This window comes from Mustela nivalis (assembly GCF_964662115.1).
Source record: "Mustela nivalis genome assembly, chromosome: 1".
Classification (NCBI taxonomy): domain Eukaryota; kingdom Metazoa; phylum Chordata; class Mammalia; order Carnivora; family Mustelidae; genus Mustela; species Mustela nivalis.
Window position 1 is genome coordinate 143,280,752 of NC_139020.1, and position 24,853 is coordinate 143,305,604.

Genomic DNA, 24,853 nt, shown 5'->3' on the forward strand with positions numbered 1-24,853 from the left:
GCTCAGGGATTTGCATTTTGAGAGGCTTTGCCAGCTGACTTGAGCCCCAACAGGTTTTGGCTTGTTGCAAACTGATTTTGGCCCATTTTTCTCATTTCTGGAAACCTCTGTTGCTGCCACTCATGGTTTATGAGTTTACTGGGGAACTCTAGTCCTAGTCCGTAATTGTCTTGTGTCCCTATCTCAACAGCAAATACTACAGATCTCCCATCATTTCCTACATAATACATCTCTTAAGAAATCGGGATGGAACATTGATTACAAAGGCCATCCAAGCCAGTAGACAAGACTTTTCCCCCGTGGCACTTCTTTTCTGGCTCTGCCCTACTTCTCCTTCCATGTGCCTTGTAGCCACTGATGTCAGAGCTCCCTGGAAGCTGAGAAGCCCAGGTTTTTCAGGATTCCTTCAGATCAGTGCTGTCCAATAGAACATTCTATTGTGATGAAAATGTTCTACATCTCTTCTGGTGACACATGGCTACTAAGCCTTTGAAAATGACTAGTGCTATTTGAAACCAAATATGTGATTTTATTTTACTTTAGATATTTATGTTTATGAATTAAGTTATTTAAATTTAGAAAGCAAGGTCCATGTGTACTCCTGGACACCATATTATACATTACACATATTACACAGTGCGGCACCAGACTGTTGGCTTCAGAAAGCATCTTTTTTTGAGTCCCTGAAGTCTTTTTTTTTTTTTTTAATGATTTTATTTATTTATTTATTTATTTGAGAGAGAGAGATAGAGAGAATGAACAGGGAGGGGGCTGAGGGAGGGGGAAAAGCAGACTCCCCACTGAGCAGAGAGCCTGATGTGGAACTGGAGCCCAGGACCCTGGAATCATGACCTAAGGCAAAGGCAGATCCTTAGCTGACTGAATCACCCAGGTGCCCTGCCCCATGATCTACCTTTGTGAACCAGTCTTTCCCAGAAAAGAAGTTCTCTTGACTTCTGGACTGACTTTTTTATACTGCTAATTTTGATTAATGGAAACTTGAGCTTTTTATTTTTATACTGTTAGATGCTGCACAGATTGTTCACACTCTGCACAACTGGGTTCAACATGCTTATTTTTCCCCATTGTCCTATTTTCTCTGTGAGCATATCTTTATTCCTTGTCCAACAACTGTAAATTTGCATTATTATTATTATTATTTTACCAATAAGAGGAATTTGTCAGAAAAGTAGATATTTTCTCCAGGAACCTAAGGAAGGGATATGAAACATGGCATCACAGCACAGAGGGATATGAAAAACTGAAAACAAGTGTTTTTTGTGTGTCAACTACCACATGCCAGTCAACATTGAAGATTCTAGAGTAAAGCAATGAACAAAACAAAGTCTTCTGTGCTCAAGCTAGCAAACAAGATTCTACTAATATGTTGGGGTTGTTAAGTGCAGGGTGAGGGGCAGAGACTGATGATGAGTAATTTTAGAAAGGGTTGTCATACTGCTATCTGAAGAAGACATCTGGAGTAAGAATGTTCCAATTGGAGGGAATAGCAAGTCCTAATGTCCTAAAACCAGAGTGTTCGGATTACCTCTTCATACCATCTCCATACCCCCATGGTCTCTCATCTTCTCTTCTCTCTCTCTCTCTCTCTCTTTTTTTTTTTTTTTTTTACATTTATAGGTACATATTTCTAGATTAGACTCCTCAAGATAAGGAGTCAGTCCACAACCCATTGGTGTTGGTAAAAAGGTTAGATTAAGATGGATGAGAGACCACACAGTGTAGTCCAAATGTGCTTTCTTGGTCACCACTAGGGGCCATGCAGCAATTTACATGTCTCAGCACTCATTCCAGCACTGGGTAGTTTCCAGAACTAGGGAGGTTGAACGAGTCAGATTATTTGAGTGGGGGGGCAAATCCAAGGGGCAGAAGTTTGCTGCCTATGAGAGTGTGTTTCAAAAGTCTTCTGAAGAACTCAAAGGTATTGTCATTTGACCTCCCAAAGACAATTCAAAACATTTCAGAGTTTGAGTTACTTACTGCAAGCTTAGCCCTAGTAATGAATGTTATTTTCGTATGCAAATATCACTGTTCCCAGTGGTGGAAGGACCCCCCTGTATTCCAGTACCAGTGGCAAGAACAAGGCAGCTTACAACTGTGGGTATGGCTCTCATTTTCTGTATCGAAATGACTACTGGAGTGTATCTTGACTCCTCCACAGCTTGCTGACAATGAAAGCAACATCCTTATGTAAATTCTGTCTTCTCACCAACTTCGGTGGGGTTGTTATGGCGTGAAGGGAGGTTGACTTTTTACTCAGTGTAGAAGAGCATCACACAAATCGCAGCTCCTCTACCTTACGAGGTCCCTCTCTGCTGTTTACCGCAAATAACATTAAGGTCATGACAGCGATGAGTAATGCCCAGGAAAGGCATAAGTCGGCCTCACACTTTCTCATCCATCTGCACTGTGAGAAAACAAGCAGAGTTGCCCAGTTTAAGGGCAGATTCTCAGATTTCATTTCAAATTTCCTACCCTTTGTTGTCCCTTCTTGAAGGCTTCACAATACTTAAAATACGTTTCTTTTTTATTTCACTTCCTCTGTTTGAAAAACACGAAGGGGAGGTTTCAAAGTATTTGGTGTTATCTTACAAACCAAAGTGAATCTGAACGTGCCTTTTAGTTTTCTTATGCCGACTAGGCAAGGGCAGTTTGGCTGCTACTCATTAGTTAAAAGTCTCCCCAATTTTTTTTAGAAGTAGATCACAGTTTATTAATATAATGCTAAAACTATACCAGGAGTGGTTTTTACTTTCATTTCCTTAAAACTGACTGTAATTTCTTTGCCTTAATTTTTACTTTAGGGAAAATCAGCCTTAAATAGATAGCATAGTAGGAAGAGCTTGATTTGGATATTTTGGCTTTTAATTTAACATTTATTGAGCCCCTGTTTTGTGACACACCCTGGGCCAAGGCTGTCCATCTTGGAACAAGGTAGATGATGGTCCCTGACCCCATGAAGCTTACGGCCCACTGTGTCAGCACACCTCAGCAAGTTACTTTAAATGCTTCCCTCTTCTATAAAATGGAAGCAATAATGCTAATCTTCATAGCCATTTGTCAGATGTAATCAAAGTATAGATCAAGTAACAGGATGTTTTTGTACAATCATATGTGTTATTATGACATATCATTCAAGCAGGACCCAGAAATGGATTCAGAGTAAACAGAGATTTTTCTAATGCTAGAGATTGTTTTTTTTAAACTGCTAGAGTGAATGTCTGTGCTCCAAACCAGAATTTCTTCCACATCCTCCATAAAATTAGAGGAGATGCCTACAAGAGCTGAATGGAAAGTGATCCTTTGTCATCAGACATTCTTTTCCTTCCTTCCAACCTTGGGATGCACGAGTGTTCATTCTACAACATGGACTGACTGCAGTGATCAGGTTTAAGCCCGATTGTGAACAGGGGATGTGGACCCCCCATAATTGCAAAGAGTGGGTTTCTCAATGTGCAGAGATCACAAAACTTAAGCCACTCTGCTTGATTGTCCTGAAGCCATTTTTCTTATAAGCTAAAGAATAGCATCTTGTTCTGTTTAACCAGAACTGCCAGGTCAGGCTGGGGCATGTTTGAATGATTGAACTCTCTTGACTTTTGGGGGTTGAAATGTGAGTATTTTCCAAAATGAAAGGGATTTGAAGATCATCCTATTCAGCCCATCTCTTTGACTGGTCAAAGGTTGGCCACAGAGAGTGGCTGAGTAGCTTCCTGGAGGACCCAAAGCCTCTCACTGTGGGTCCAGACCCTTCTCTGCTGCAGGCTGCTTCTGACTCCCAGTGTGAGCTCTCCTCCAGTGGAAATTCTATAGCAATACCACATAATTAATTTTTACATCAGTAAATGGCTTCAAGGAGAAGAGATTAAGGAATATTACTTTCCATATATCTGAATGGCACAGAACACTTCTTAACTAGATACTTAAAAATCTAGTCAAATTGTTGCTCATATTCTCCCATTTTCTCATCATCTGTGAATCAAACTGTACGGGTTTTATTTCCCTGAGAAAGAAGGCCACCCGTAACTTCATGTCAACATTTTAGAACTCCATGATCTTTGGGCGCCTCAGTGCCTCCCCATCTCAATAATTTTACTAGCGCTTTGCCAAATAACACACAAAGTGCCTCAAAACCAAGGCAGATCAGCTCTCCCTGGTGAATATTGTGCAAGAGTCAGCAGAGGATTCGAGAATCGAACTCAATCCTCAAGTTACTAGCTATTTGCCAGACCTAATAAGCTGACGATGAACAATATTTTAAAACCAGAGGATCTGGCTCTGGTAGGGTGTTTAAAGATGCCCGCACTCTTGGGAACTTGACTGTAACAGTGGTTGATTCCATTAGATTTCTTTGAAAGCTTCGGATCTTGGTGGTAAGAAAAAGTTACTATATTTCAGTTTGTCTGTTCACTCAAATTTCCTGAAATATTTTGTAGAAGTCATCAAACTGCTGCATTCTGTTGATGAGTAGGAATAGATTTACCAAACTCTTAATTATCTTGTCATGCCTTTCCTGTAATTTTCTTTTGAGAGAGAGTGTTGCACGTCGTGTTACTTTCCTAACAAGAGTGCTTGTGTGGCACTTTCTATTGTCTGGACGACTTCATCCTGACCCTAGAGAGTACCATTTCATAGATCAAGAAATGGGGTTCTGAGAAGTGTGGTGGTTTGCCTTGGGTCCCATGGCTCTGATTAACGGCAGAACCTGAAGTCTTTGACTTTAAAACCATTGTACTTCACCAAGCTGCCTCTATTATATATGTCTCCCCAAATGAGTGAAGTAATTGCAAAGAACCAAAGCTCTTTTCTAAGAAAAATATTTTCTAAGAAAAATATTGCTCCTCTGCCCCTACCTGCCCTCTCCCCAACTCCTTCTGGCCGCACTCTGTCTTTGCCTTCTGCCAGAGGGAGCATAGAGTTCTGCCCGAGAACCTTTACAATGCTGATGGCTATCACTCTGCTAGGATCAGGAGGGCTGATGGTTTTCTTCTGACCCTTGGCTTTGTTTCTCATGAGCTGTTTCTCATTGGCTTTCGATAGTTATTTTACCTCTTCGACCCTTAATTTCCCCATCTATAAAATGGCAGTTACAAAATTACATGGTGATTGTGATGAGTAAATGAAATAATCATCACAACACTTGGTATTGGGCTAGGCATTTGGTCTGCATTCAATAAATGGTGTAGAAATACCTATTATGATTACTAGCATTATGATGATGGTGATGATGATGTTCCCATGCAGAACTGACTTCTCAAGTAGAAAATTTTCCTTTTCCTTGAACTGAAATATGAGGGTCCATATTCATGAATCAAGTGTATATTGAAATATATCCATATTAGAGAGTTACACATGAATTTTTGCATTCCAGTTAAACTTCCAATACTGGGAGCCCCTGGGTGGCTCAGCTGGCTAAGCGTATGATTCTGTTTTGCCTCGGGCCATGATCTCAGGGTCCTGGGATCGAGTCCAATATTGGATTATCTGCTCAATGGGGAGTCTGCTTCTCCCTCTTCCTTTGTGTCCCCCCCCACCTCTCTTTCAAATAAATACAAAATAAAATCTTTAAGAAATTAAATAGACCTCCAAGAGTGGAAGAAATAATTGAATAAACATGCTAAAAAAATGTCATTAATGGTAAAAATTCAGATGGCTGCAGGAGCCAGAAGGAGTACCAGGGAGGACAAACACGGATCCTCGTGCCACTTCAAGGGCCCAGCCCCACTTTCCAACTGACTGCGGGCTCTCCTCAAGGGACCCTGTAGGCCCACTGCTGCCACATCTCTTTATTTTCTTAAATGGAGTTGTAAATACAGCTTTTCATGCAAAATATCCTCATTTTAACACTTGGGACAGAGGACCTCTGGGGACTGTACTTGGCTCATACAGTTCCTGCTCCAGTGTCTCCCAGACGGGTCTACTCCTGGGTTACCTGATGGTCGGAAACCAAGCATCTGAGGCCTCACCCCTCAAAAAAGTATTTCATCTGAGATATTCCCTGTCCTTTTCCATAGCGGGAATATGGGAATCATCTGCTTTGACCATTATTTTCTCATACTTGATATAACTGTAATTGAAACATCTCTCAGGCACCAGCCAGGCACCAGGACACTGCAGGACATTTTGAAGAGAAGGGGAGAAAACCTCTACAGAGAAGTTTCTAAATGAAAAGCCTGCTCTCACCGGAAATTGATATGCAGGCCAAATTCCTTACTTCGTTGAAGCAAATGGTTCATCTCAAGTGCCTGTTTTTCTGATTCTCTAAGAGTTTTTACCTTAAAAAAAAAAATCCCTTCCCAGATTTTCCATTAGTTTTGGAATTTGGCATTAGGCTGCCTCAGCACTTCGAGATAAAGTATTGTTTAAAAATCTAAAATGCATAACTTCATTAAAAAGCACATATTCATGAAGAACTTTTCCATTTCCAAGGTTCTTTTAATAAAAATCATTTTTGTACTTTTTCTTTTTCTTTTCTTTCTTTCTTTTTTTTTTTTTTTGGTTCCCTGCAAGAGCATAAGCATCTTGAGGAGAAAGGATTATGTCTTATGCTATCCGCCTTTGCGATCACGGTTTAATAGAAGGCTGCTCATAGAGCAGATATGTATACTGTTGGTTTATGTTGGCTAATTTTTCTGGTAACAGATTATTTGAGCTGAATTGGAATGCGATAGCACTCCATAAATCGTGTGTTCATTATCTTGCCTCTATCAGGCTATTTACCAATGCTGTTTTGACTGTCACCAAGGAGTTAGTTAATCATATTTACTTGCAATAATCTCTGGTCCTTTTGCTTGTTGCTACAGTATACCATCCAAGTTGTATTGCCTCAGGGAGAATTGTTTTTTTCAGTTACTATTACTGTAAAGTACCAACTTTCAAGCACTTCCCAGCAGAAGAACAGTTAATATTTTGACATTACGTGAAATAGTGCCAAATTATACTCCTTCACTTGGTATGGTATTCCATTTACATTGATGTGGCTTGATGTTTTCGGCTGGTTTCATCTTTTCCTCAGACCCCACCCCTGCATGCTCCTAGGGTTGGCTCATCTCAGAGTCTCTACAGTTAGGACTTGCCAGATGAAACACTGTGAAAATCAGCTTTCTCAATGATCAACTAAAATTTACATGTATGGACGGTGGTGTTTGTTGCTGACTGCTCACCCCTGCCCAGCTCTCTGGGGGCTGTTTTTCTACTAGATCCCTATTAAAGATGAAGAGGAACAATTGAGAATGCTAACAGTTTTTCATCTCTTTGAATATGGCAAAAACGCTAGCATTCTGAAATACTGACTTTGCAATAGCAGAGATATTTCCGTCTGCAAGAGTCATTTTAAATGTTTGGGTTTTGTCACCTGATATGTGACCTGATTCTGGGACATATATCCAAAAAAAAAGAAAGCAGATTCAGCAAGTGTTGGGAGAACTCAAGCTGCACTTCATCCTCAGCGATCCAAGAAATTCAAGGCTAAGCAAGAAAACAGAGTGTGCATATTGGGAGCTATTTGGAGCTCTAGGGGCTGGGGAGTGTTCAATTGAGAAGTTTGCTATTGAAACCCCAGCTCAGTTATTTTATGTTTGTCACTAGAAAATGCTAATTACTTTTCCATTCAGCTACAGCTTGTTTTATTCTATATGTGGCTTTAAAAAATTTCCTTGTAAATCAAATCTTAAAATCGTCTTTTAAAGACACAGTCAAGTTTTCAATTTAAAGTACCCTGTTGGATGAATCCCTTTGAAACATGCCTTAATCCCTTGATTTGCTTGTTGGGTGAATACAGATTTCTATGTTTGTTTATGCAGTTTCCTTAAAGCAATCCATAGTGAACAATTCAACTCATTTTAGCTAAAAGGGAAAAAGAAAAAAGAAAGAAAGAAACTGAAACCATCAAAGCTAAATTCCTCAGTAGAAGAAATCAAAGAGAAACACGCACACACACACACACACACACACACACTCAAGCACACACGCGGGCACACACACACACCCCCCTCCTCTCCATTTCGTTCAGAGTTACCTATGTTTCAGGGAAGTTTCATTAGGCTGGTTGACAACTGTCTAGATTCATTAGTTTATTTGCTAGCCCCTGACTTTTAAGTTTTTAAACCAGGCCTTGAGTTTATTCAGTTCATTTCTAGAGTAGACTATTTCTATTATAAGTGTAGGTGGACAAAGTCTGAGATTCTGTTCCTGGCCCTTTTGCTTCTGCTGGGACTTTTTCTCTGCCTTCTTAAGTCTCCTTGCCTTTTGTAAATCTCATCTGGGTCAAGCCAGGCATATGAATGGCATGCACACCAGAGCATTCATGAGCCCCTCAGCCTTCCCATCTATAGAATTCAGGAAATATCTTTTCTATTAGGATTTGACTGGAATGATTTTTCTGCCATTTCAGAAGAGATTTTAGCATATGGACCAGGTCATCCTTGGGAGTTTTTTTTTTTTTTTTAAGTATTATTATTACAGAACATTTGCATGAAAATGTTCTGAAATAAAATGAAAGAATTGATGGGTTCAGACTGCTTGTCTCTATTTCTCTCCTTCCCAAACCCTGGTCTCCAGGTTAACTATGTGATGGTTTTAGACTGATCCTGGGGCCCAGAGACCATGTGGAACCATCACTTGAAGGAAAGCCTGCCTCCCCTGCTCCCAAGATGTTTATAATTAGAGAATGAGGGTTCAAGCACTTTTAAAACTGAAAAAGAAGGTATTACTTTGTGTTAGAATCTCCAGGTATGCCGTAGAGAAGAAGAATATGCCGGAGATATCTTTGACTTAATCACGAGGTGTTTTTTGTAGTAATTGGCCAAAGTATTTTATTCACTTGGAAATGTCTTTCTTTCATGAAGGAAGATGAAGGGACTCTTCTGAGGCTGCTTGACATGCTGCTTTGTTCTGGAGGGGAGGACGTGTGTGACGGGCCCATACACTTGTCCCACCTGGTCTCGGGGGCCTTGGGGTGTTTGTTGCCAGCATCACAGACCATGGCGGCTGTCTGCCAGATGGTTGCCTCAGTGTCTGACTCTGAAATGCCAACTGCAATTAAAAACCTTCTTTCAGAGAACAAGTCTTTCAATTCTGGGCCCATATGGTGATCAGAGCCTCTGGGCCTGTGATCGTTTAAGAGGCCAGACTCAAGAGAAAAGCAGATGGAAAGAACTGTAAGATGAGACATGCCCGTAAAAAAAAAAAAAAAAAGGTGAGGAATAGTATTTAATTTTGCTGGATCCAGCATGAGCGGAGAAAGGGAAATAGTGGCCAAAGACTTGGGTTCACCCTTGCCTTCCCACTCAACACGTGAACCAGCAGCATGGGCAGAGCCCAGGACCGGTCTCGGCTCCTACCTGGAATGCTCAGTTTAATGAGGACTTGGCCATGTTACAGGACCCAGTTCTTCCATCAAACATTAACCTGGGCATTGCTGTGAAGGTGCTTTGCAAAAGTGATTAACTGCAGTTGGCTCAGTGGAAGTAAAGGAGGTTATCCCTGGTAATGTGACTGGGCCTCTCCCAATCAGTTGGAAGGCCTTGGGAGCAGGAAAAGTTTCCCAGAGAAGGAGTTTCTGTCTCAACACTGCCGCATTCATTCGTGCCTGACTTTGCAGGCTGCTGGACTGCTCTATAAATTTCAGACTTGCCAGCCCCCTATTGCATGAGCCAATGCACTACCCCACACCTGTGAGTTAAACATATTCCCAAAAGCTTTGTGTCCCTCTTAACATCTGGGAAGCACGGCTGAGAAGCATACTGAGTTCTGTTCACCAGTTGCCATGGATTATTCTTTGAGAGGCTGCACATAGCTGGATCAGTTTTTGTGGTCCTGCTCTGAAACATATAGCACTCCGCAAGACAGCCACAGGTATGTGTAGAATAAATGGATTCTTCATTGCCCCCCAAAACACAGCACTAAACAACAGTAGGTAGATGCATGAATTCAAATGGGCATGAATGCCTTTCTGGCAAAGTATTTAAGATTATTTGTAGAGCCTTGAGATTTTTACCTACTAGATCAGTTAATAGTTGACACCATTCTAAAGATACAGACTAGGAATGTATATCCAGAATTCCCTATATTTATCTGGAGTAAAGCTAAGCCTTACTAAGCTCTCATCATTGACCTTCAGAGACAACAGTACTTTTCCAGTAATAGACACAGCTAAGCATTTAATTAATTCATATTCTCAAGACCTGGAACTTGTGTCTCCAGGCAATGAGTTTGGGGGAAAATGTGCCCTAAAATGAGGAAGGCAGCATGACCTAGACTGAAGGGCTTGATATTACTCACGGGGTTATTTGAAGAGAAGTGAACTATGATGAACCATGTGATCCCATCATATGCTGAAAAGAAACTGTCCAGGCTCACTTCCTTCAGCGCATGACTTTCTAGGTGAGAGACATTCTTATTGGAACCTCTTTCTTGGGGGAACGTCATGAAGAGCTGATTTGCCTGTTATGGGTAGAAAATTCCCTGGAGATGGTCAGTGGGGCACAGAGGGCCTACAGACACTAAAATACACTACCTTAATATGAGAACAGATGAGCTGAAGACACAGGAGAGTCATTTAACCTGCATTGGAAGTCATTTTGAAGTTGGTTAGGGTCTACTCTGGGGTTAATGAGATGACTTTTGTTGTGCCGTTGAGGGTAATATCTTTGTCCCTGGCTATTCACATACATGCATTTATTCTTCATGACTTAGGCTTCGCGAACATTATTAAACAGATGGTGCTTGATGCCCGTGGTTGCAATGGTAACTTCTTTTCCCGCTGATTGGAGCACACAGATGCAATCATGCCTGTAGTGAGTAGCCATCGCTGCCCTTCCTGCTCCCAGGAGCCCTCCACCCCACTCTGTTGAGCGGGAACTACTTAGGGTGTTATCTGTGATCCCAGAGGACACCAGGCTAGTCCTTGGATTCTTCGGTGGGGGTTTGTGGGTCTTCAGGGTGTCTGTACGTCAGCCCTCTGCAATGATGAGCAAAGCTTTGTATGTAGGTCTCTTGGTCCCTTCTCCCCAGCGTGACTCCATCAGTTTTTATCCAAATTGTGATCTTCAGCACAGCCTAAAGGTAGCTTTGCCCCTTACACTTCACCCTATCCCACCAACACATATTCATGAGGGAATCTTAAACCAGAGGCTGACTGTTACTGAAGGTGGGTAGCCTCCTGAGGTCAATTAGTTAAGGAGTGGCTGTCGGGGGAAGGGAGGGGGAAAATTATAGCGACTACGCCCTGGGTAAAGGCTTTCACATTTTTCGAAAAGGAGAAGAAGAAGCTGGTCAAGGTGAAAAGTCTGTTCACCATAGTAGTGGTCACTTTAATGATAATAAAGAGACAAAGGAGGCTGCCTCACTGGGTACTTAGGACGTGATATGTGACGACTTACGTACTTTAACTGGCACACAGTAGGTGCTTAGTGTGTATGAGTTCTCATTGTCCCCTCCCCCACAAACCTCTGCCCCCAAGTGTGGAGTGAAGTTCACTGTTGGCCTTTCTCCCAGAGTTCATTGCGAGGTCTTCTCTTTCTGGACCTTGCTGTAGGCAGCCGCCATAATACACCTGCAGGTCTCCAGAAGCCCCGTTCAGGCCCCGTTTGCAGACTGTGGTCTGAGTGACGCCCCTGGAGCTGTGCAGTTTGGTGACCATTCTCCATTCCTTTTTTTTTTTCCTTTTTCCATGGCCTCCTTTGGTGTCTTCACTGTTGATCGTCTTTTGTAGGCATCAGATCTAAACCACTTATGCTTGTCAACACGTCTGTGGCTTCCAGCAGCAGACTCACTGGTGGCACTTCTCTCATTTCACTCCTGACTCCTCTCGCTTTTCTCACACTTCTTAGCTTGTGTTAGAAAAGCATTGGCCAGCCCAGCAGAGGACCCCTTTCCATCTGAGGTGTAAAAGAGTTCGTCACATAGCTTTCGGACCCTGTTTTTCACAAGGAATCTCTTTCCAGATTTATTGAAGGGCTGCTCCTTCATTGTCACAGAAAGTGTTTGCGGGGGTGGGGGAAGCGGGGGTGGGGGAAGCGGGGTAGGCGCTTGTTGTTTTCAGCCAGTCAGGTTGTTTTCAACTCATTCCAGATCAGCGTTCTCTGCCTTAGATGCATGTTAGAATATCTTGGCAGCTTCAAAAAATCTCGATGCTCAGGCCACCCTTCAAAATAATTAAATCAGTGTATCTGGAAGTGGGACTCAGGCCTCATTATTTTTTAAACCTCCCTAGGTGATTGCTTCTAACATGCCCTCAAAGTTGATAACTACTAAGACAGGCTAAAATCCTAAGACTGCATTTCATTTCATGGAGGCTTGATTTTCTACTTAAAAACAACAAAGCTTCCTAGCAAGCAAATACATGTTTGTGTGAAACATACTCTATTAAAAAAATTCACATAAACAAAGCATGACCCAGATTTTTGTTGTTTTACCCATGTCTTATAGGGAAACCTAAGGGGTTAACTTAGTTGTTTCACAAATAGATTCAACTTTAACTATTGTTGAAAAATATATATATATTCATTGTTGTGTTAGTCCCAAATTGAACACAAAGTTCAGAAAGCATTTTGGCCTGTATTTTTAGCTTAGCATAGAGCTCTTGGTCTGGGAGACAAATTTCAAAATAGTTTGCTGCCTAAAAATACACTTCCTGAAATGAACTTGAGGCCTGAGAGGGATGAATGGGTGTGTTTTTTTTTTCTTCTATATTTAATGTTACCACAAGAAAGCAAATCTTAAATTTATATTTGTTTATATTTTTAGAGACCCAGGAAACAGGTGCTATGCCCAAGTGACAAGGAGGGTTGTGGGGCAAAATGTGGATGACAGAAATCAAAAATTCACGAGACAGGGAGAGACCGTGGGAGGGCGTTAGAGTTGTTTGGCTTTAGGCAGGAGCGAATTTGACACAGGGAGGAGATGAGGAGGCTCTCCTCAGGCCTTTCCAAGGGAGATCCCTGGCAGAAGCATACCTCCCAGCTGCCTAATAGCCAGTGGTTGGTCCAGTGCTGTACCTGTCTAGGCACGTAATCTTTCTTAGACTCGCCTGTAAGTGTCTCTAAGTTCATGTCTGTTGACCAAATTCCTCGTAGCTTTGTCTTCCTTCACTTGATTCTCCAAACTCAACCCTTTAATTTCCACTTTTGCCAGTAGAAATGGATCTGTTGGAGGAAGAAGATGGGGAAGGTGGTGTTATCCCTTTTTTAATGATCTCACAACATGTAGCATGTGTTTTGCTAAGAACGGTCCTGCCTGTAATATACTATAGATGACTGTGAATGAATATTGCATTTATAATCACACCCTCCCCATCTGAGTGAAGAAGTTCTATATCTTTTCCCACGTGACATACAGAGCCAAGTGTGAACTTCTTAAATTCAGTCTCTATTCACCCACTCACTCAACAAATACTATCAGATACCTTCTATGGAGCAAGTCCTCTTCTTGACACAGGACACCCAGTATGTAAACAAGACAGACCAGAGCTCGTGGAGTATACATTTTGGTGCATAGGTTATAAACAAGTAAGTGAGTGAGGTCATTGTGCAGGAGATAAAAGAGAATCCTGGGCTAGTTACCTGTGGGCTGCTTTAGGATGAAGAGGCGACGTTAACAGGGGACCAGAAAGGTGAGGAAGGGGATTGTGAGGGAAAGGCTCTGACCAGGAAGGAAATTGGCTTCTTCCAGCAAAAGCCCATGTGTCCTAAAAAATAAGGAGTAAGGAGTATATGGGTTGTGGTGGGGAATGAAGTCAGAGAGGTGACAGAGAGCAGACTCCCAAGGTGGAAATCGGCTTTTCCTCACCTGCAGGACTCCAGTGTTTGCGATTCTGTCTCAGAGACACTCAGTCGGTGTTCATCTGATTTCCTGCAAGGCAATGGGAGAAATTAGAACCAGTCTCTCTCTCTCTCTCTTTTTTAAGATTTATTTATTTATTTATTAATTAAAGATTTTATTTATTATTTATTTGACAGAGAGAGATTACAAGTAAGCAGAGAGGCAGGCAGATAGAGAGAGAAGGAAGCAGGCTCCCTGCTGAGCAGAGAGCCCGATGCAGGACTCGATCCCAGGACCCTGAGATCATGACCTGAGCTGAAGGCAGCGGCTTACCCCACTGATTTATTTATTTATTTGAGAGAGAGAACGCAGAGGGAGCGGAAGAAGCAGATTCCCCGCTGAGCAGACAGCCTGATGCAGAACTCGATCCCAGGACCCCGAGTGGAAGGCAGATGCCTAACTGACTGAGCCACCCAGGGGCCCCCAGCACCAGCCTCTTTCAAGCGAGGGTCTTAGAGCTCTTCCTATGCAGGTTGGAGAACACAGGCAATGCCCTGCCTCACCAACAGTGTCTCCTCTGAGTTGGCTAACACCCTTTCGCATTGCACAGCTCTACACCATTGTGACCTGTCTCTGCCCATCTTGGTCATGACTCTTGCCAGGACCCTTTATCCTCTGTGCTTCTCTCTATCTTGGGTTACCCTACCCTCATCTGTTTCTTCGTCTGTCTACCCACCTAAAGGATCGTTTCCTTAGGGTAGTATTCTCTGTGCTCTTACCACTCAGCACTGTACAGTGGACCCGTCAGATCTATGGTTCTTGAGTTAACAATGGTGTTGGAGATAGAGCGCCTTATGGTAACCACTGACAAAGCAAGAAGTTACTCAAACCTCTCCCCACCCCAGCTACACCCCCCACCCCCCCACCCCCGCCGTAATGGCTTTCATTACAAATTGCGTACGTGAAGGAAATTCTAATCTGATGTGGCATTATTTGGTTCATTTGAAATTGCATAACATCATCAGGAATTCATTGGCAGGCTGCCTAGCAGTGAGATACTCATTTAGTGTGTCTTTCTTTTCCCTCCCCAGTTAATAACGACATGATGGTCACGGACAACAATGGTGTCATCAAATTTCCGCAATTGTGTAAATTTTGCGATGTGAGATCTTCCACCTGTGACAACCAGAAATCCTGCATGAGCAATTGCAGCATTACCTCCATCTGTGAGAAGCCACATGAAGTCTGTCTCGCTGTCTGGTAAGGTGGCTTTTGAAAATCTCCCTTTTCCCCCTTTTGCAAGTGATACACGCCATGGTACATTAGAGTCAAGGCTGTCTCCATGCCCTCTCACATGTCCCTTTCCTTCAGGCCATCTCTCTTTCAATGATCACATGTAATTTGCAGAGATATTCTGTACATTCTCAGATTCATACACACCCATGTGAATCACTATATATGGGAGTGTGGCGGTATAAAAGATGACCTTTCATATTTACAATAAATCCGGGGCCTCTTCCTTTTATGAAGGAGAGACATTTGCCACTTGTCATTTTAATTGACACCTGCTTCGTACCCCAGAGTGACACCAGGAGCTTTGTTCTTCTGAGGCAATCTCAGTCTTGTTCTGTGGAAGGATAGGAGATGAAAGGTGGGCTGTCGGAAAAGGAAAGCCTTTGTCCAAAAAAAAAAAAAAAAAAAGGGAAAGCTTTTTGGAGAACCAGAAAGACAACCCATTCTTCACTCCAAAGCCCTGACCAGCTCACTCACAGCACCACGGGCTACATGCGACATCTTCTTGGATCAACACCGTATTTCTCTTAGATCACGTTCCCTCCATATTCTCTCTCTGCCCCTCCCTCTCTCTCTCTCCCTTTCATTCCCCTCACCATAACACACACACACATATGGTGCTCACAAATCCTTTGATTCTGTCATAGTTACAGATTGGAAGTCTGAACAGAGATGAAAGGAAAAAAGAGATTAAAAGAGCTCCCATTATATAAAAAAAGTATAAATTCATTAATGAAATACAACATTTGCAGACTTATTCTGATGTTTTGGATTTACCAGCCTTTTTTTTTTTTTTTTTTTAAGTAACCTATGTGCCTCCTGGCCAGATGGCAACTGAGAATATAAATCCAAATATCCCACCCCCCTTGTTGGGGGAATAAGTCTTTTAACCACATATAGTTAACCTTGATGATAGATCCGAAAACCTTGCCAATTTCCACACACACTGCGGATGAACTCGTTTCTTAAGCACTAAAAGAATGCTAACAGCAAAGAACTGTCGTGACATCTCTCTGTCCCTGCCAGCTTCATTCAGGTCCAGTTCCAAGCACTGCTTTTGCAAAAGAGATTTTGACAAAGATCGTGTCCAGAGGCAAAGGGGCCCGTAGGAAGTGGAGATGTGAGGAATGGTCGATGGAGTCAGATACAGCCAGTCCAGTAAAGAGAAGACTTGGGGACTATGGAGAGATCCCGGAAGGGTTCTCAAGTGGAAAATATAATAAACTTATCCTGTGGAATTCCAAAGGGCAGAAAAAGGATCCATAATGTTTACCAGGGTACAGACTTCAGTATAAATTTAAACGTTTTCACCATCATGGTTTCCTAACAGCAAAACAGGCTTCCTCCTCTGAGGAGTCAAAGTTCAGGAGACGTTGGAGGATGAAGGCTAGTGCAGGAAAGACTGAGATGCCAGATTGGGTGACCTCCCTGCTTCCTTCTTTGCTCCTGTTCTCTGCTGATCATCTTTACGTGAATATGCACTCTGGCGTGAGAGCTTACTTCTGCTACCCCATACAGGCTCATCCAATAAAGGCGTTTTTTTGTTGTTGTTGTGTTTTTTTGTTTTTTTGTTTTTTTTGACCCACCATACAAACCCCATTGATGGAATGTGAATCAAGTCTCTCTGGAATGAGGCGTTATGTTATTCGCTGTCTCAGGAAATGTGAGCATGTAGGGGAGAGGAAAACACCCCCCGCCCCGTCTCCTCTCCATTCCCACTGTAGAGTTAACACGGGGAATGTTGTTTTCACCTGTCTCAGCAGAGACAAATACTCCCATGGTGTGGGATGTCAGTCAGAAGAAAGGGAAGCGAGAGGTGCCATGGTGCACCTCGCTGATTCCCCTCAGCAATGAGGTGCTCTGCCCTCAGCTGCTGGCCTAAGTAGCTGCCGAGGGATCACTCCGAGTCCCTCCAGGGGAGTACCATCCCCTGGCCCCACTGCCTGGGGCTTTTCCCTCTTTTGGCCCCTCCTCAAATTTGCTCCTCTCCATAGGCAGCCAGCATCCCATGACTGGTTGATACTGGCGTCCAAAATGCCAGCCACTTGGCCTCCTTCATGACAGCTCTGACCCGCCATCTTCCGAGGCGTCAGTGAGTCGATGGTTATGATCTGCACTGGGGTTCCACCCCCACTGTGTGCGGTGCTGCTTCCCTTACAGGTGCCTCTCCGAAAACTCTCTGCACAGAAATCTCACAGCCTTAGGGTCTGTTTCCAGGGAACCCAAAGGAATAGCCAGGAGTAGAAACTGAAAAAAGGCTCTCCCCTGAGAGTACACTGCAGTGCCTTTATGAGTCTTAGCATTCTTTTCATTCAATCACTGATGCGTGTGTCCATTTCACTGATGGCAGCTGGGTACCCATCACATGTCAATCGTGTCCATTCTTTCCAAGGATAAAAATCCTGTGGAACCAAAATTAATTTGATCATCATGGTTCTTTTGTGAGTAGATCGTGACAAACCTCTTCACTGGCTCAGAGCAAACGTTTCAGGACAAAGAAAAAGTCTGTGCTTGGTTCATTGTGTTTTCCCTTCCTAGGCTCAGCTGTATCCAAAGATATTTTGCAAAGTTGGCTCTGCCTTCCAGGGAGCACTGTTGTAGGAGTGAGTGGAGAAACCAGTGGAGGACTTTTCCGGGCTCAAGTATTCCAACTGAATTTCCTCTCTGCGATGTTAGTCCTCTAAGCAGTGAGGGGTGGAAGGCAAGAGGCTCTGGAAGGGCTGCCCAGTGGTTATAGAGCAGCGCTACTTCAGGGCGCACAGTTCCTTCCTCATTCCATTCCTTGGCTTCTAGAAGCCTCCCAAGGAAGAAACACCATGCTTTTGCCTGGGGGCATGGAAGACGCAGAGAGCCTTCATTTTCTGACCCAAACCATAAAAAAAACCCTGTCGGGCACGTGTGTGAGGACAAACACACACATGCTATGGGGACAGGGAGGAAGGTGCTCTTGTTTCATGACTGTCATTTTGCCAAGACTTCCCAGGAGTTTTGGAGTTAAGGATAAGTGGATTTTTAAACATACATAGTTTTGTTGTGTGGTCATGCCAAGTGTCACATAGTTCCCTGCTAGCCACGCTAGAATAAAGATTCCGATTTGGGCGCTTCCTTTTCCAGTAGAGGCTTGCTTAGCTAGGGCTAGCCCCTCTTGCACCTGCTGGAGTGTTAGTTCAAGAACCAGAACCCCTGAACAACTTCAGCAAAGGCACACCTACCTCTGAGGGAGCCAGCTCTGGGTCACAGGGATATCAGCCATGTTGACTCTGGTCCTAGTTCGTCTGTTCCATCTGCCCTGCGCTCCTGCTCTTCTCATCCTCTTGTTGACAGACCGTCCTTTAGTGTCCCAGAATAAAGCACTCTAGCGGTGTTGCCATCAAAATTACTCTTTCTCTGGGGATATGGACCTGCTTGTTTTCCAGGTGAAGGCGGGACTTACACTACTCCTCACTTCCTGCCTGCCTGCCATTTTGTTTGCGACGAGCAGTGAGCTTGCGGGGGGAGGGGAGTGGCTGGTGAGTGTGAGCGGGCAAGTGGGCACTCAGAAACCTTCCCCGGGAAGATTCTGTTCAGATAGTTCAGGCCTGACTAGCCCTTCCCTAGGCTCCCCCTCCTGAGGTAGAGAGGACTATTTAAGACAACAGGTTGCCTCTGAAAACGTCAGAGATGGTAGGAAAGAGGTCAGCACAACCTTGGTGTTGGATGTAGTCATGCAAGAGGGCAAGTTTCTGAGAGAAGCAGATTGAAGGAGGCAGAGAACGATGTACTTTTCCAAGGATGCCAGAGTTTTCTTTTGGCTTTTGCAATTATAATAGTGGGCATTAATCATGTCATTTTTAAATGTAATGTACACATAGATTCCACTGAGCACTTTCTAGGGCCTCAGTAAAATGCCACAAGAGAGCTTCTTGGAGTCCTTAGCTGGGTTAGGCTTCAGATACTTGAAGTGAAGGGATGCTACATGTAGAAGTAATTTGTTCATGACAGCATAAAATATTTCACTGAACCATAAACAAAGAACACCTTGCATTCTTTCCCATGTGTTTTCATTTTTTTCTCCTTCCGTTCCTTTCTGTGAGTCAGGGAAACTGCCAGTGTTTCATCTAGGAAGCGTGGTTTGTGCTGTCCACACAGCCAGCTGCGGACATGGGATACATCCTCACACAGAGCCCTCTGGGACCCAGCAAACAGACGTGAGGAATTGCCACGATGTTCCCAGGAATGTCTTGGAGCACAGTTGAGCTAGATGTGACCTTGATCCTCTGAGATAAACTGGGAATGCAGTGTGAACCTGGCAGGGTGTTCAGGATATGGAAGGTTTAACCCTGAGAACCTTGCAGTCTTCGGCTTACCATGCCTTTCTGTCTCCTGGTTTAATTAAGATTTAATATATAAGGTTCTCCAGCCGGACAGCCCCTAAGGAAAGCCTTCTCATTTATACTGAAAAGTGGGTTTTGAGAATACGCAATGGAAAAACCAAAATAGTAAAAGCACAGGAGACTAGAGGACAACCTGTTAACATGGGAGAACAGGAACCAGCTGCCATTGTTTCAACAGCTTTGGGAAGGGTATAGAGTCCAGATGACTTTTCTGTCCAGGAGGCCATATTCACCCTTTCTCTTTTTTTCTTTTCTCTCCCCTGCCACGAACCTCTGCACCGTAGGAGAAAGAATGATGAGAACATAACACTAGAGACGCTTTGTCATGACCCCAAGGACACTTACCATGGAATCGCTCTCGAAGATGCTGCTTCTCCAAAGTGTATTATGAAGGAAAAAAAGGTGTTGGGTGAGACTTTCTTCATGTGTTCCTGTAGCTCTGATGAGTGCAATGATCACATCATCTTCTCTGAAGGTGAGTTTTCTTCCCTTGAGGATCAGAAGCCCAGCTTCCTCTGTGTGCATCTCTGTGTCCCTGGCCTGTGGTCTCAGACTCCTTCTTCTACAAAATAGTGTATGTTCCTTATCAGAAGTTCAAACAGTCCAATAGTATGTAAAAATTTTTATTTTTTTATTTTTTATTTATTTTTTTTTTCTAAAGATTTTATTTATTTATTTGACAGAGAGAGATCACAAGTAGGCAGAGAGGCAGGCAGACAGAGACAGAGGAGGAAGCAGGCTCCCCACTGAGCAGAGAGCCCGATGCGGGACTCAATCCCAGGACCCTGGGATCATGACCTGAGCCGAAGGCAGCAGCTTAACCCACTGAGCCACCCAGGCGCCCCTGTAAAAATTTTTAAATGGAAGTACATGAACCTCAGCCCCTCATTCCTAACCCACTCCGTCCATCCATCCATCCATCCACCCATCCATGTATCCATCCATGTATCCATCCATGTATCCATCCATCTGTCCATCCATCTCATGTACTCATCTACCTTTCAGTGCAAATAGTTGATCATACAGTATTATTTGACAGTATTTTTTTCACCCAAACACTTTTACTCCTTTTAAACAGAACAATACATATTGTTATACTACATGCCTCTTAATTATTGTCTAGAAACTCCATAGTATGGATTATCTTCTTTGATTTAACATTCCCCTATTGGTAGATTATGTAGGTGTCTTCATTTTTCCACTCAATGCTTAATTAAATATCTTTGTACAAATCTCTTATATGTCTGTGCTAATATTTCTGCAAATAGGACTTCCATTCCATTTCTAGAAATGAAATTTTGAATCAGAAGTTAGTCGCATTTTAAATCTGGATCACCACAATTAAGTTGTTCTTCCCACAAAGATACTCTGAGTTTGTGGATTTCCGTGCCCCTACTTTAATACTGGAGATCATAAGCCTTTTAATTTTGCCAGTGTGATAGTGAAAATAATATTCTCTTGGTTTTAGGAATGTAAATTCAGAGTGGGGAAAGATTATTTTAGCTCTCAACAGGTCTGATTAAAAAAGAAATTCGTTTAGAACCAAGTTCTGGGTTTACACACTATCCCTGCTACTATGTATATCCCAACTATGGAAAATGATGTCTTGTGTTTTTTGTTTGGTGCTCGCCCGCACTGCTGACCCACCTTTTTCTCTCTCTGTGTCCATCACCTACTGCCATTTCTCTGCTCTTCTTGTCCAACCCCTTACCAGTGTTAACTGTTCAGTGTACAAAATCAGACATGTTCATCTTGTCAGAGCAGCACCTTCTAAAATGACACCTCCCTCCTATTTCTCATCCTAAATACTCCATTTATTTCATTTTTTAAAATATAATTTGGGTTAGGAGGGAAGATATAACTATATTAAATCACACTACAGCATGGTAACAGCTGATATCCTGACTGAACGTGTTAACTTTCCCCAAGTAGATTACCTTTTCAAAGAACTCCCAGTTTAAGCCAAAGGAATTAATCTCTAATAGCAGAGTATCCAAACAAGTTTATTATCATCCATGAAACTTTTCTCTCCTTTTGTGTCCTGGCTTATCCACAATGGAAGAGTTTATTTTATCTAAAGCGATTATATATATAATAAATTATAGTTTACATTATAAATTAAATATATATACTATATGTATTTACATTTATATAAATATATATTATATATTTTACATTATATAGCATATATTACTTATATTTATATTATTATATAATTTATAATATATTACAAATTATATATATATATATATATATATATATATATATATATATTACACTAAACTCTTAAGATATTCATGACTTCAGCTTTCAGTGTACTTCAACTCAGGTGATAATCATGGGCTCATTTCTGTATTTTCCCTCTTACTCATTATCAGAGTATTTCTTTCCCTGTGAGGCAGGATAATCAGCATAAAGGCAGTTTCTCATTGTACAGCTCAGGAAATCCAGTGCAGCTAATGCCTCGGTTGCTGGATGACTTCAGAGTCTCCTTAAATGCTCCAGGGAATGTTTGCTTTTTAGACATCTCCCTTCTCTGCAGTGAAATAATTCCCCACCATCACCTAAAACACCCTATAATTAGCAACATTTGTGGATCCACTTCCCCTCTCATTGCCACCATCTCTCTCTTACACTAAGAAATGAAATCTCTTGAAGCAGTTTTTATTTCTCCACTCCAAGTCAAATAAAATGTCAAACATGAACACTCTAAAGTGTTTTAAGCTATATCTTTATTAGTATAGTACTTTGTTCTTGTTATCAGATTTCTGATCTGCAAAGTCAGCAAATGATAATTACTTACATCTTCCATTTTTCTTAAAAACTTAAGGGAAAGGGTGTTTGGGTGGCTCAGTCGGTTAAGCATCCGACTCTTGATTTCGGCTCAGGTCATGATATTAGGGTTGTGGGATCGCACCTTGGGCTTGGTGCTCAGTTTAGGAGTCTGCTTGAGATTCTCTCTCTTCCTCTCCCTCTGCCCCTGCCTTCCATGATCTCCGTCTTTCTCTAAAATAATAAGTCATCTTTTTAAAAAATTAAGGGAGGGGTGCCTAGGTGGCTCAGTGGGTTAAAGCCTCTGCCTTAGGCTCAGGTCATGATCCCAGGATCCTGGGATTGAGCCCCGCATCAGGCTCTCTGTTCAGCAGGAAGTCTGCTTCCCCCTCTCTCTCTGCCTGCCTCTCTGCCTACTTGTGATCTCTGTCAAATAAATAAAATCTTAAAAAAAATAAATAAATAAGGGAAAGAGGTGAGCCCCAAGATTTTCTTTTTAAATACAAATCTTTATTTTCAGGGCTATGATTCCTGACAGCTGACATTCAGGGAGAATGGAGCCTCCCTTTTGCCAAAAGCTGTTGTGTAGAATTCCAAGAAAACAGGGTCTGCCCCCTGGACTCACCCAGACCTCAGATTCCAGCTAGAAAAGTGGGCATTTGTGTTAGTCCTTACTGATGGCCTAGTGACAGCTGTGTGTCAAAGGAGACCTGTCAGGCTCCAAGACTGAGCAGGAAGAGGGACTCCAGAGCCAGCAGCTGCTCTGCTCACTTGCAGATGGCATACCCACTTTGCAAAGACATTATGCGGTTATTGATCTCCCACTGAAACTTTAAGAATCAAAGAAAACCACTCAGTTTTATTAATTCCATCACCAGTTTCCAAGGGCAGTGAAGACTCTTCATTTGCAGAGGCTGAGAAAGGTGATTGTTGCAGTTTTAAGAAAGAGAGGACTAGTGTCACGTAATTGGTCAAGAATGAAATCTCGAGATGGCTTTCGAAGCACTGAGGGCCCGACCTGCTACTTACTAGCTTTGCCAACTTGGGCCAGTTACCCGATGTCTCCCTGCTTCCGTCCTCTCATGTGTGAAATGGAAATAAAGGGGCGGGGTGGGGGGTTCGTGATATTGTCAGGATTGAATAGATAGATGGACGCAGGCAGAACATTTGCATTGGTGCACAGTCCAGTGGGAGGAGTCACCAATGGCTGCTGGTTTTATGGGGCCTCTTTGTATAGGGTCTGGGACTTCTGCGTGAGACATGGATGGGACGGTGTAGCCTAGGTCTGCTCTGGCACTGAGGTCATATAGCAATGTTTCGACCAGGGCGTGCCAGCAGAGCGTTGAGATCGCGCTTTGTATCTGTGCCTCATCCTCCACGCGCCTTCAGAGAGGCAAGGGGGCATGTCGAGTTTAGGATTTCTAATCACAGCTAACCACATCCCTCCCATCGCCAGATGATATGACAAATGAGACACCTTGTTCCTGTTTTGACTCAGAATCACAGCAGGAAGCAGCTAAATAAAACTGGAAAGACTCACAAGTGCCACTCAGATCGGTAATGAGGGTAATGACACTGTCCTCGCTAAAGGGATGCACTCCTTCTTCTTCTTTTCAGCAGAAAGCTCACATTGGGCCACATGCTCTTCTCACTGAATGGCCGTGCTGCTCTCAATCCCCTAGTGTTGATAGGGGGACCTATTGCCCAGGCTGGCTGTGGCGGGTAGAGAAGGTGATTCTGGGAGAGCTCGGCTCAGTAGCCAGCACACAGCAGGTGCCTTCTGTCTTTCTCTTTCCTCCCTAAGGAAGGGGAATGCCGTGCCAAGGAACACAACTATTCTGAATGCTGAAGACTTTTCATACCTAAAGTTTTGGCTCCCCAGTGGTGGCAGGCTTACCAGGGAGCTTGTAAGACACATGCAACCTCCTGGACCTATCCTACCAGCATCTTCCCTGTAACAATGTCCTTGGTAATTTCTTTGCACACTGAAGAGTAAAAAGCCCTGGTGTGAATTCATCCAGCAAGGAATGGAACCAGAGTTGAGTCTTGTTAATTTCATGCTGGTGTCTTGCTGAGCTAATCAGCCCAAGAGGAATACATTTGGTCTTAAATCTGGGCATTTGGAAATGAGCTAAAGATACTGTACTCAGTCCATTCATGTACTGTGTAGCAGAACTCTGCCATGAAACGTGGCTGTCTTTGAATAATGTTAGTAAAGTAAAAAATTCATTTATATAATTCACAAACTTGGTGCTAGCAGATGCATGTAGATATCAAGCACCTTTTAGGTAATATTTCTTTTGTTTCCATGATAATGTTTATGTTAATTTGTCTGTGGGATTGGCCCCTAATATTTCCCAAAGCAAGAAGACATTTAGGAATGCTTTTAGGATGTTCTGAATGGGGTCTACCAAGGAGCTGTTTGGTAGCCCTGGGCAGCCAGTCCTAGCCAAGTAATAGAGTAACATGGAAAAAGTTTGCCTGAGTCAGTTTGTTCCTTGGTTGTTTGTTATGGTTGTCTGCTAGAGCTGGGTATGTGGAAAGCAAGAAGGTGACTTACAGGAGCTTCCAGCTCCCAGATGACTTGACCCTTGGCCATTCCACTTTTCTCCTGACTTGGAGCTGAACTGCTCATT

At 42.9% G+C, this 24,853-nt stretch overlaps 1 protein-coding gene across 2 annotated transcripts in view; it reads left to right on the forward strand.

Annotated features, from left to right (window-relative positions):
* TGFBR2 (transforming growth factor beta receptor 2) overlaps positions 1 to 24,853 on the forward strand; it is a 90,694-nt gene that overhangs the window by 20,889 nt on the left and 44,952 nt on the right. For both annotated transcript variants that reach the window (XM_082682826.1, XM_082682825.1), the window contains 2 exons: positions 14,871 to 15,039; positions 19,730 to 19,920. In XM_082682826.1, coding sequence (XP_082538952.1) covers positions 14,871 to 15,039; positions 19,730 to 19,920 — 360 coding nt within the window. The remainder of the gene's footprint in view (positions 1 to 14,870; positions 15,040 to 19,729; positions 19,921 to 24,853) is intronic.